The sequence below is a fragment of the Kryptolebias marmoratus genome, linkage group LG12 (genome assembly GCF_001649575.2).
Source record: "Kryptolebias marmoratus isolate JLee-2015 linkage group LG12, ASM164957v2, whole genome shotgun sequence".
Classification (NCBI taxonomy): Eukaryota; Metazoa; Chordata; class Actinopteri; order Cyprinodontiformes; family Rivulidae; genus Kryptolebias; species Kryptolebias marmoratus.
In genome coordinates this window covers 2206609-2218887 of record NC_051441.1, presented here as the reverse complement: position 1 = coordinate 2218887, position 12279 = coordinate 2206609, and the positions used below count along the sequence as shown (strand labels likewise).

The 12279-nt window shown below is 38.8% G+C and overlaps 1 protein-coding gene across 2 annotated transcripts in view; it reads left to right on the top strand.

The window, feature by feature from the left end:
- tmem104 (transmembrane protein 104) overlaps positions 1-12279 on the top strand; it is a 44766-nt gene that overhangs the window by 10082 nt on the left and 22405 nt on the right. For both annotated transcript variants that reach the window (XM_017419281.3, XM_017419280.3), the window contains 2 exons: positions 4990-5089; positions 6398-6494. In XM_017419281.3, the coding sequence (XP_017274770.1) occupies positions 4990-5089; positions 6398-6494 (197 nt within the window). The remainder of the gene's footprint in view (positions 1-4989; positions 5090-6397; positions 6495-12279) is intronic.

Here is a 12279-nt window from a genome sequence, read left to right as displayed (position 1 = left end):
CCGGCTTATGTTCACACCCACATGTGTGAACGCACTCATGCATGCTATCATGCAGCTCATGCTGTTAAAGCTGCAGTGTGCTCCCATCCATTCAGCCTCTTGTCACTTACTCGATTGCCTGCCTGTTAAAGGTGCTTCACACAGAAAAAAAAATTCCAAAAACACGGCTGATGACCTTTCCTGCCGTGAAACACAGGCTGTGTGCAGCTACCACGTGGGGGTATCGATCGGTAATAAGGAAATGAGTTTTCTACCGTCTTCTCTGCCTCCTCACGAGGTGGAAAAGCTGCCTGGTGACTCTAATCAGAGGAGAAATAAACGGGCACGAGTGCCTGCACACACTGAACCAGGGCTGTGGAGAGGACAAACGCAGCGCCGACCTGCACACATTCAAGCTGATGTGTTATAGTTTTATTATTTGGATAGAAATAAGTCATTTTAACAGCTCAAACAAGGTCTTGTTGTTTTGTTTTTCATACAGTCGTTTATTTTTCTGTAATGTTTAGAAACACATTTGCATAAAACACAAAAGAGTCAGTTAAAATTTTACTTAAATCAGCAACAATATTTGTTTGAAATGACCCACAAGCTAAAAAGTCAATTTACAAGCAAAAACACCCCACATTTTTTCTTTTTCAGGTCTGATTTCCTGTTAAATGTTCTGACTGTTGGGTCAACCAGTGAGGAGGCTGCTGCTCTGACCTCTGGAGCTAACCATGCAGGATAAAACAATCAATCATTCGCTCTTGTATTCTGTCAGGAAAGTAGTTTAGAGATGCAGATAATGTTCAGGCTGTGCTTTATTAGAAATAAAATCTCAGTTAAAACCAACTCCAGGAATCAGCTTTAAATTGTCAAACAGCCTCATGGTGTGATGCACTTCTTTTATCACACAGTTTAAAGACAGATATCATCAGACTCACAGCAGAATTCATTTTTCTTTTTACTCAGACAGACCAGTAATTAGAGAGCTTTGCAAAGATTTGTTTGAGCTAACAGCTAGTCCAAGATTGGCCAAGACAACTTCTGATGTTCTAAACTGAGAACATTTTGAGTGATTTTTACTGCAGGTAAGACACTGATTAGATTCTCTGTGTGTCCTGCAGCGTGATGCTCTCTGTTGATGTTAATATCACATTCCAGCTCAGTGTGTTTGTACGGCTGATACTGAGTCTGAACTCTGTTTCAGCTTCTTTTTAATGCGATCTTTGCACATGAATAAAGGTAATTAGCCAGAATGAATGCAAACAGCTTCATTTTCTTGTGCTGAATTTACATAACATTAAAGCGGTGTAACAGCAGCTCCTCGTTCTGCTAAGATAATAAACTGCAGGCGTGACTTCAGTCTGTCTATCCTGCACCTTTGCAGGCAATTAAAAGGCATCTCTCCTGCTGTTGAAGAGGCAGAGTTAGAGGACATCTGACTTCCTCTTAGGATGAAATTGACGTGACAACAGCAGCAGCGGCGGCGGCGGCGGCGAGGTTGAGGCAGGCTTGGAATAAGTCCATGGATATCGTATCAGCCTGACCTGCAGCCACTGACAGGAATGTTGATGGAGGCAGCTTTATCTGCACCACTGTGGAAAGTGTTGCTGTAACCTTCCCACTGATGATTTGAAAGTTGATTAAAAGACGACTTTGGCTAAAGTCACAAAGACAGACTAACGGAGGGCCGTCCTTGCATCAGCATCTTGTCTCAGCCTTTCTTACCTCTGTGATATGATGTGTTGGGGAACACAGCAGCCATCGTTCCCCTGACGTAAACAGAACCGTGGCCACGAATACTGATTAACTTTGTGGTAACACAGGCTTCTGACTTTAATTAGAGCCAAACAAGAACATATCCATTTCATACTTAAGTGACTTTTCTTTAAATGTCTGCCGAGATGAAAATCTGAGTCATTTGGAAGATAAACGGTCATGTTTACCTCAGTGTTTGTCACAATCATTTTCTATAAAGCGCTGCTACAATAGTTCTGTGTGTCAGCGTGGTGAAAGATGCACTTTAATTTCAGGGGCATGTTAAATCAAGGCTGTCTGCTATCAACCAAACAAATCAATATTCCAAGTGTGCTGCTTAAAAAATGTTTGCTTCACCAAGGCTTCATTTGTTTTCTAAAATGAAGCCAAGTTAAAACTGAGAATCATCTCGTTTCTGTCAAACTAGAAGTCTGCTACAAGTTAACAGAGATTTATTCTACTATTCTGCACACATCACACACAGGTTAGGTCCTGATGAGGCATTTCTCATTTCTAACGGCTCTGCTCACAGATATTAATGTTGCTGTTGCCTCCCAGGCTTCCTTAATGTAGATTTGAACAGAAGATATTTGTGATTTCACTTCATCAAAGATTCAATCTGTTGGTCCAACAAGCAGCAGAGTTTAATTATAAGGACAGAGAGATATTTAGAGATATAAAAAGAAAGTTCAGAGGCAGTTTCTTCTTCATTATTTCTGAGATTCTCAGAGTGACGGCAGTTTATTGCGACGAGTTATTTTAATTAAACAAACAACTGAAGTGTTTATAATACAATTATTCCAATTATGAGTCATTTTCTTGTTACAAATTATACCCTTGGAAATAAACTCAAACTTTCTTTCAGATATTTTTGTCTGCTGTAGATAGTTTTATGAGACTACTTTTTAAACACAAACACAACAAACCATAATGAAGTTTAAGTTTTCAGCTCAATGGATTGGAAAATGAGTGAAAAAGCAGCCAAAGACCAAAAAAACTTCTGAAAAACCTTAAAAAGCCTAAATAAATGTTGATGAAACTTTGAAAGATTCAAAGAAGGTCTGTCTGCTTTGAGGGAAAATGTAAAGAAAGAACATCTGGCTTTCTGCACAGTTATGTTATTAAAAATAATGTAGTTTTTTTGTGATGAACTCCTTGTTTTTATGTTTAATGGTAGACTTTAGAGTTGCTCTGTTTACTTTTGGACATCGTCTAAATGTCTGTCCAGGAAACTCGTCCTGTACTCGTCCTCACAAACCTTAGAGACGTCAGTCTTTGTTGTGAAATGTTTTTGTTCACTGAGGCTTCCTTTTTTGAAAAAAATGCCTGATTTTTAAAATATTTTATCAACACCATGCTTTATTTGTGTAGCATTTCTTATTATTATTATTATCCTAAATTTGTTATAAAAAAAATCAGCATATAAACCATTTTGTCTTGCAAACCCTGAGTTTATTTTTATCACTTTAAAACAAGCTTTATATGTAATTTATTGAGTAAGTAACTTTTATTTTGAAGTTAATGTTTTAAACATAATTTGGAGTTAACTTGTTGCCCCAGCCCTTGTTTCCGTGGCGTAAAAACTCTGTATTTTTCACAGTTTTGAGTCCCTAAAAGCCCGTCTCTGTGTGTTTTCTGTAAGTTAACTGAGTGTAGCTGCAGAGCTTTTTACAGACAGGCGTCATGTCTGCTGTCAGTCTGGTCAGAGGTAATGTGTTGATGGATAGTAATGCTTCTCACCCTACGTGGAAAAAGCTGAGCTGCTACATGAAGACTTATTTTGCAGCGTTTTTGCCTGTGGCTTTGGGTAATTGGGAGATATTAGTTACGGTGTTGTGACGGCCGGAGTCCCTGGTGGTCGGGCTGAGATCTCGCCGGGCTGCAGAGAACGGCACGTCTTGTCTCTGTTTGCAAAGTAAAAATGTCTCATCCAAGTTCATGCAGCAGTTATGGAAATAAGAATGAGTTAATTCATGTGACTGTTTGGTTGAAATGAGTGAAGAACTGATGACACTGTTACACACTGACCGTATCTTCGCTACAGTACAGCTCTGTAAAATATCCTTGCAACACTTTCATGAAAAAAACATTTATTATATTTTTACCTTAACCAAAGAGTTTGTTTTCTGTAGTGCTGACTGGTTTATTTGTCTCTGTGGAAGATTACTTTAACTAACGAACAGGTTTTGATGAAATTTGCAGGAAATGTTGAAGTTGTCACAGGTTGATTAAATTTTGGTGGTGGCATTTAATGGTTAAATTCCTTCTTCTGTTAATCAGCCATTGATTGAATCAGGTGTGCTACAGTAGAGGCCATGTTGTGACATCATTTTTTCAACCTGCTGTAGAAACCCAAGGCAGATGCACAGACATGAGCTGTGGACGTTATACTTCATGCTAATAGCAGAAAGTAAAACTAAATCAGAATCAAATTTATTAAGTTTGGAACCTAATTATCTTCTGGTTTTGGGCCAGTGAATTAATAAAACAAGCAATCTGGTCTCATTAGATGCCTTTAAGCTGACACTACATGGACCAAATACTACTTTAATGAAAGAGTAAAACATATCTTGGTTAGCTGGGTATAAATAGTTGTTTATTTGGTTCTGCTCTTGTTTTTGCTTCTATCACAGCTTAATGTTACTCCCCCTAATAGGCCCCTTTAGTCTCTGATTTGATAAAGAATCTGTGTGGCCGGAGAAGCTGTAAATCTGTCAGCGTTTATTCCTTTTTAATGGACTTCACCTTCTAATTTCCTTGGCAGTAATGAATTAGCTGAGGGGCCCGGTTAGGCGGCAGAACCCCCATTTGAGAAACCAACAGGATGATGGATGTGTGGCACGCTGCGCTGATGTGTCTGCGGGTGAAATCTGATTTGGTCCTATCAGTCAGGTGTTTGGAAGAAAACACGAGGACAGATGGTCAAAACCCTGCAGAGAGTCCAGGCTGATGGACATTTTCCCTCATGGAGTGATCAGTTTAATAATTAATGCCATTAATATTTTTCATTAATTAAAAACATGTGCCTGTGGCCTGGGGAGCTGATGGGGGGGTGGTAATGATGAGGGTGTAATTTTAATATAGATGCTTGGCACTCATGCTCCGTCAGCGATATATCATGATGAAGTGTTTGGACGGCTGCTAAAAATGACAAATGTGTTTGTTTGTCACCTATTGATCCCATGTTTCTCTGTGAATGTGCTCATCATGCATCCCTGAATCCATCTCTTAATCCTTTTTGTCTTCCAGTTGGAGTCAACATGTTCTACATCTGCATCATCGTCTATCTTTATGGAGATCTGGCCATCTACGCTGCAGCTGTGCCCATTTCTCTCATGGAAGTCGCCTGGTGAGACAAGTCTTAGTTTTATTAGAAGAAACTTAAAGATTGATTTCGTCCTCTCTCTCTGTCCCCGGAGAATGTTTGAAACGTCTCCTTCCTGTCCTCACGTTCCGGTCCTTCTGTGACCGTCTGAACTCGTAGATTAAGACAATAAAAGTTTGCTGACGGAGCCCTTCAGGCCTGCTCACCTCTTGCAGCTGTTTCCTCCATCTGAGGCGTGTTGACTTGCTTCCAGAAAGGTTTTTATTGCCCGTCTGAAAATAAGATATTTTATTTAGTTATGAGCTCCTCCCGTCTCGATGACAGGAATAGACTTAAACCCTATTGGTGTTTTATTCCTTTTTTTCTTTCTTTCTTTTCATTTTTATTTATGTATTTTTGGAGAGGATTTTTAAAAATGGTGACAGTAGAAGTTTTTGGCATTTATATTTTTGGTAGTCTCAGGAAAATCAAACAAATATTTAATAAGGAAAGTCTGCACTTCTGCAGTTCGCTTTGACTCTGAAAGATAAGACGGCTAAATGTTCTTCTAGATTAATTTATTAAATGATAAATTTGATAACCATTCACTCACTGAAAACAAAGGTTTGTCTTACCCCTCCTGAGACAGCGTCCTGGAACACCTGTCCACATCGTTACCTGTGTCTGTAGACTGCTTTTGTCCTCCTGGGACCAGCCACGCCCCCTGATCTTTCCCCAGTCAAAGCGTGGGGTCAGCTCAGACATCGACTCTGACCCGCTGCCGCTCTGCTGCTACTCGAACCAGTTCCAACAGCTGTGGGCTGACCTGCTTCCAGAGAGGATGCAACATCTGTACGACTCGGTTCAGCTCAGCACGCCGTCCTCACATCCAGGCCTGAGGGCGTGACGCGACCTACTGACCCAGGACTGTTGATGCTTGATTGACGTTTTTCATTTTTTAGTGACATTAGAAAAAAATGTTTATTATTATGTCGCTTTTTCGTTTTTTATTTACAGGTTGCAGTATAAACTATTGTCTTCTTTAACAGCTGTGTTGTAAAAGCTGTTCTTAATGAGGACGCTGAAGTTGTCTCAACTTTACCAGCAAGAATAACTAAGATATAACTGAGACGTCAAAGCTGTTTTTATTTCAGCTGGAGCCACAAACTACAGACTTCCTACTGATGAACTTGCTCTGTCGTGCAACAGTGACTACTGTACTTTAAGCTGTTAAAAGGAAGTTTTCTTCTTGTTTATGGTCATTCTTAGAGACTGAAACACACAGTTTCATTCTTGAAAGAGAACTTTGGTGATTATCTGTCCTAAAATGCTTTGTTTGTTTGTTTCATGCAGTGGAAATCACTCCTGCAGTGCTGGAACTGTGAAATACAACGACACAGACCCATGCTGGGGCTCCGTCACGAGGAAAGACGCCTACAGAATATTCCTGGTAAGTACTGATTACGTTCCCCAAACTGTTTGCTTGTTCCCGTTACAGATAGATAAAACCTCAATCCATGACCTCAGCCTGTATTAAACGGCCGCTGCTGAAGACCAGACAGCCGTAAACTGGCCTATTAATGTTCTGGACATCAAACTTAGCAGTGCAGTCATCTAAACACTTTAATGGTCATATTACTGTAGTTTACTGCTGTAAATAGTAAACAATAACGTCGGGTTGGAGAACTCTCTGTGAAGCTTTCCCTGTATTTTAAAATGTAAATTTTCTCCGTTTTTAATAAAAAACAGTGTAGAGGTAATATTTATCATGCTTTTACCAGGATCATCAGCTCTGGTAATAAGCCTGCTAAAACTGTGGGTCTTTTTATTTTCTAAACATGTTGTTTAAAAAAAACATTTCTGTTTAACTTTAAGACTCTTGAGCTAAAAGTTTTATATGACCTAAACAACCTTTCTAGCAAAGCATATCTCCTGCTGCCTTGTTTGTAAATGATGTTGCATGAACTTTGTTTACACGCAGCTGATGTGTAGAAAACACACTGAGGTGTATTTGACCCTGTTGGCTTTCCATAGAACTTGTTGAATTAAGGAAGTGATGTTACTACTGCATTGGCATTAAAGTATGGTGCTCCAGGTGTTGTGACGTTAGTTTTGAGGCAGCTCTTTGGTCACAAGATGAAGAAAACCAACTTAAAACAAACCTGAACTCTGAGGGGTTTTGGTGAAAAATACATTGAAGATAAATTTAGCAAGCTGGTAAAATTTCAGCATGTTGTTTGCTGCAGATCTGTGACACACAGACTCAAAGTGGTCTACATTTAGTGACCTTTTTTAATTCATTCTCAGATCAGTTTTCTGTTTACAGAAAAGTTTGAGATGCCATGGAGCTGATCTGTTCTGAGTTTCCGACACCGATGTGTTTCTTTCCTACGTTTTGATTTCATTGGTTGAGATTAAACTCTAACATTTGCTTTTCTTTAACTTCTTTACTTATTTAAACCTCTGCAGCCTGTAGGAAATGTTTTAGTGTCCTTGAAGTGTGATTTCCACTCAAGCTTTAACTTTGAACAGCGACAGTGATAGATGTGCCGAGGAATTTCTGAACCCCCCTTTTCTCAGCTCTCTCCTCCCCTTCTGCTTATATTTTAATAGAATTAGAGAAAAAAAATAGGCCAATAAATGAAATGTTCTCTCCTTCATCTCCTGTGGGATACTACATAAAGCAAATTTAAATAATGCTGATTTATATTCTCTGGTCAGTATATTTACACTTGCAGTTTCAAAGACTGATTTTTCATTTTCAGCCCAGTCGGCCGTCAGACTCTGACAACGCCTGCTAAAGGACTTAATATATGTGCATTTAAAACAGATTTACTCTGGTAATAAGAAGTTGCTGATCATTTTACCCTGTTACTTTGACACTGACTCAAACTGTGCCATCTTAATGTTTTTGGAAAAAAAAAACAAATTTTTATCTGTTTAACCTTTACAGTTAGTGGAGGTTGATATTTTCTTTGGGGAATCTTTGTGTTAAGTAATATTTCCTGAAATACTCTAAATTGAAGTCATTTATGCTGTGATAATAGTTCCAAACATCTTGTTATCATGCTGTCGGGTCGGGACTTCATCTTCAATCTCTGTGTGTATTTTAGTTTTCACAGTCAAAGCTCCGTCCTAAAGACTCTGCCCAGATCAGGATGATGACTCTAAATTATTAAGAAGCTCTTATCAGGTGTTTTGTGCTCCGTGGAGAGACTGATCAGAACCTGGGCCTCGGAGCACCCACCGGGTCTCCTCTGGACACTCAGTGTAACGGAGCTGCAGGGTGTCAAGGTGCCCTTCTTTCACCGTGTTCTGTGACCATTTTCATCAGCTCCAAAAGTTTTATATGAGCTGTCTGGGGAAGCCATGCTCAAAATTACTTGCTGAAAGCTAAACTTTTATGATATATTAATCTGACCTTTATCTCTCAGAAGAAAGATCTTCCAACTCTCGTAATAATTTCTTCTTCACTCCGGTGACTCTGCAGAGTGATTTATTTATTTGCACAAGACAGATATTCTGTAGCATTGACGCTGGCACAAAGACCAAGCAACATCTGAAAGTCTGAAGTCTTTATTGGCCTAACTGGGAAATTTATTTTTATTAATCTGTGCAGGCTCTTGTTGTCTCTTGCAAAGTGTGAAAAAAACTTGTTTTTAGTGTTTTCCAGATAAGCATGGAAATATATTTGTGTTTTCGAACAAGACAAAGTGGGCAAAGTCCCAACAGAAACTATTAGAAGCAGTTGTTTTATGTGCTTTAAATGCCACCGATGTGTTTTCACCTTAACATCTGTCAAAGGTTCCTTAACCTGAGTCGTTTGATTTCTTTTTAGAGTAACTTCTTTTGTTTGTATTGCACCGATGGACCTAAGTTAATTGAATCCGGTGCTGTAGATGTTCTGAATGTGCAGAAGCTTTCCTGTACATCTTTGCTTTTACTGAAAACCACTATAACACGTCTTAAACACAAGAAAATCTGAAGCCTTAAGGTGTTTTTCGGAAATATTCTTGATCGGATTTGGCAGATATTTGACCATCCTGTCACTAATTAAGAAGCCACGACCCGATTGTGCAGCACTTTGTCTGCCTGGACACTGAAGTTTTAGATTTATGGGTGAATCTTTTAGAATAGTTTTGGCAGGTTTCCCCTTGACAAAACCTCTGCAGCTCTTAGGTTGACTTGTACGCACTGGATGGCAGATTGTGGGGTATTTTTAGTTATGAGAGCAGCTGTCCCTAAACACAGATTTATTTATTTATTTATTTATTTATTTATTTATTTATTTATTATGCCACCATCTTGACCAGGACTACCTGGAGGAAAAGAAAAAAAATAGATAAAAGAATAAATAAATAATAAAAAAAAAATCTAGAATATAACCTGCAGCACAAAGATGGGTAAGAAAGGGAGGGGTGAAGTGAGGTGAACATTAAATCTGTGGCTAATAAATGGCTAAAACTTTGTCAGTTTTACAGTCACTGAGCTAATCTTTGGTGTGGTAGTAGCTGAGAGTCCTGCCCAATGCATACTCTGATTGCTAACAGATTGTGCAAAGATTTTAACATGCAAGAGAGGAGCATGCCTAGTTTCAACGCTAGTTTCATTCTCAGACTTTTCCCCAATCTCACTTTTTGTTAAAACTGCCCCAACAATCTCAGGAATAGTTCATCTCTCCGTAAAACCATGTCTGTTAATGTATTTAAGGGTGAACACTCAGGGGACATTTTTTAAGTTTAGTGTTGGTTTTCTTTTCAGTGTCTCACCGTGGGCTTGTTCTTCCATCATATGTCCGTCACAGAAACTGTCAGTTCTGACACTGATGCTCGACCTGGAGGGGAGCCGGGTTAGAAGTGTAGTGTCAGAGGTATTAAATTAGCTGAAATCTGTTTGTCTCTTCCTGTACTGTCACACTCAGTTTTGCTCAGGCCACAAGCCAGAGGAGTCCGGTTAATATTCCATCAGGTCAGATCTTTGATTCGATCATTACTGACTTCACACATCAGCTTTGTCAGCTATCGAGCCGACAGCCATTATCCTCATTTAAACTTCTGTAAGCTCTTAACTCAATTATTTGATTGAGATTTGCTCTGCTGCCTATTGATTTTCATGTTCTTCTCTGAAGTGAACTGATGAGAGCATATTCTTCCAATATTCAACGTATTTGTTGCCTCTCGAGGTCTGAGAGGAGAATATTACAGGTACTTGCGTAAAACAGTGAGTTGATAACGACCGTTTTACACACCTTTGATGGAAAAGATCAAGCTGTCATGAAACAGTTTTCAGCTTCATCAAAAATGCTTGAGACCTGAATGAAACTTATCTGTCCTTGATTGTCCCCTGCAAAGTCCTTTTGAGAAATTGATTTATTATTTACCTGTTGAGGCTTCGCCACAGTGGCTAACCAAGCAGTGGTCAGTCCATTCACATCTGCAGGGCAGCCAGTTCAATTTAAATGCTTGATATACTGTTCTCCCAGAATGTTAGAAGGGATGGAAAATCAATGCAGCATTTCAGCTCACACACAATTTATGCTTACTCTGCATTGTTCATGTTCATATTTCAATTACTCTGTGTCCATTAAGCCTGTTGGACGAAAGTTAATTTGATGTGCAAAGTGCAGCAAAGTTGTTGACTGCCCCCTAAAAATCCAGAAGCAACCCACCCTGCCATTTAATTTACTCAGCACTGATTGATTAATTAACTGACTAATAAAGATTTATTCTAATAGCAGTTTTACTGACCTTGATGGTCTTTTTATTGCAGCGTTAGGCTTGTTACACAATCTTAGTCGCAGGTCTGTGGCTTATATGAAGGATTAGGTGTTCTTATATAAGCTTTATATTTAATGTAAAAAAAATGTTGGTATAAAAGCCAGCCAAACTGTTGTTTATTAAAATGTTTTTCATGCTTGAGTAATGAACCAAGACCTCTTATTACTGCGTATTGTGACCTTTTATAAGACCTTAAAACGCTAACTGTTGTACTTATTCATGAACACAAGTTGGTGTCATTTTCAGATCAATAAAGGAACGGCACAAACTCTAAATGGTAGTTTTTACCCTCAAGAAATAGGTATTTAGCGACACACAGTTTGAAACACATAGAAAATGAGTTCAAAACAAAGTTTGACACTAAAAGTTAAATAATAAAAAATAGTTTTTATGTGTACTAATGTTTTTTGTGAAGATCTAGTAAGAAACATAACTTGTAAGGAAACTGAGAACAGATTATTGTTTTTATTATTGTAACTAAAAACCAAATTAAAGCAGAACAGAGAGTAAGTTTAGGGTCACAACTTCTGCCTCATTACGTTCACCTTTTAGTTTCAACGTCAGGTTGTTCACTTTGTGGTCTGAAGCTCAAACAACTAATGCTGAAACGCTGCTATGGAATTAGTTTTTAGGGCTATTTTATTCTTTTCTAGCCAATAAGTCTTATTTAGAAAATTAAAGGGGTAAAAGCTTTATGTTAACTTAGTGTGTTTTTATCGTAATTGTTAATATTTCGCACAGTGGTGACATATATCTGACTTCAGATGGAATAAAAACGTTCTAATAGATTTTTTTTTTTCATTTTTATATAAAAGTTTGATCTATTTTTAGGTTTGAGTTGAACCTGTTTCAGCAGAAGGGCTGTAGTTATGAGTGGATCAGCTCTAGTTACCATCCTGCAGATCTACCGAAGCAATCATGTTTGATGTGTACCGTAAGAAGGCTTTATAGCGTCGTGAAAATGGGTTAAGTCAGGGCCGGAGCAGTGGGGAGAAGACAGTGAAGATGGTTTAAAAGAGATTATCGCAGCAGGAAGAGGAGCTCAGGCTGAAATCCACCGAAGGAAGTCGAATCCTTCCAGCAGCAGGAAACTGTGTCAGAGTTACGGATCAGGACCGGAGGAAACGCACTGATGTTGCTGCTGGATAAGTTGTCAAGGAGATACAGAGGTCGCTGAGGGATAACCGATTTCCATTATTCAGGCAATTTTGTTGTGGCCTGATAAAGTGAATGATTCATTGAGGAGGCTTGTTTTTACCAGATAGCATGCACTGTACACTCATGCATCATGTTTTCATTAAACAGCGTGATATTCAAGGACATCGTGTGTGTGTGTGTGGTCCTGAACATGCAGTATTCCTTGATAGATAGATTTTTAGCTTTTAAATGAAGCAATATTGTAACCTGACTTTTATAATGTGCTTATTTTAGTAAAAATGCAGCGCCTCCTCAACGCTA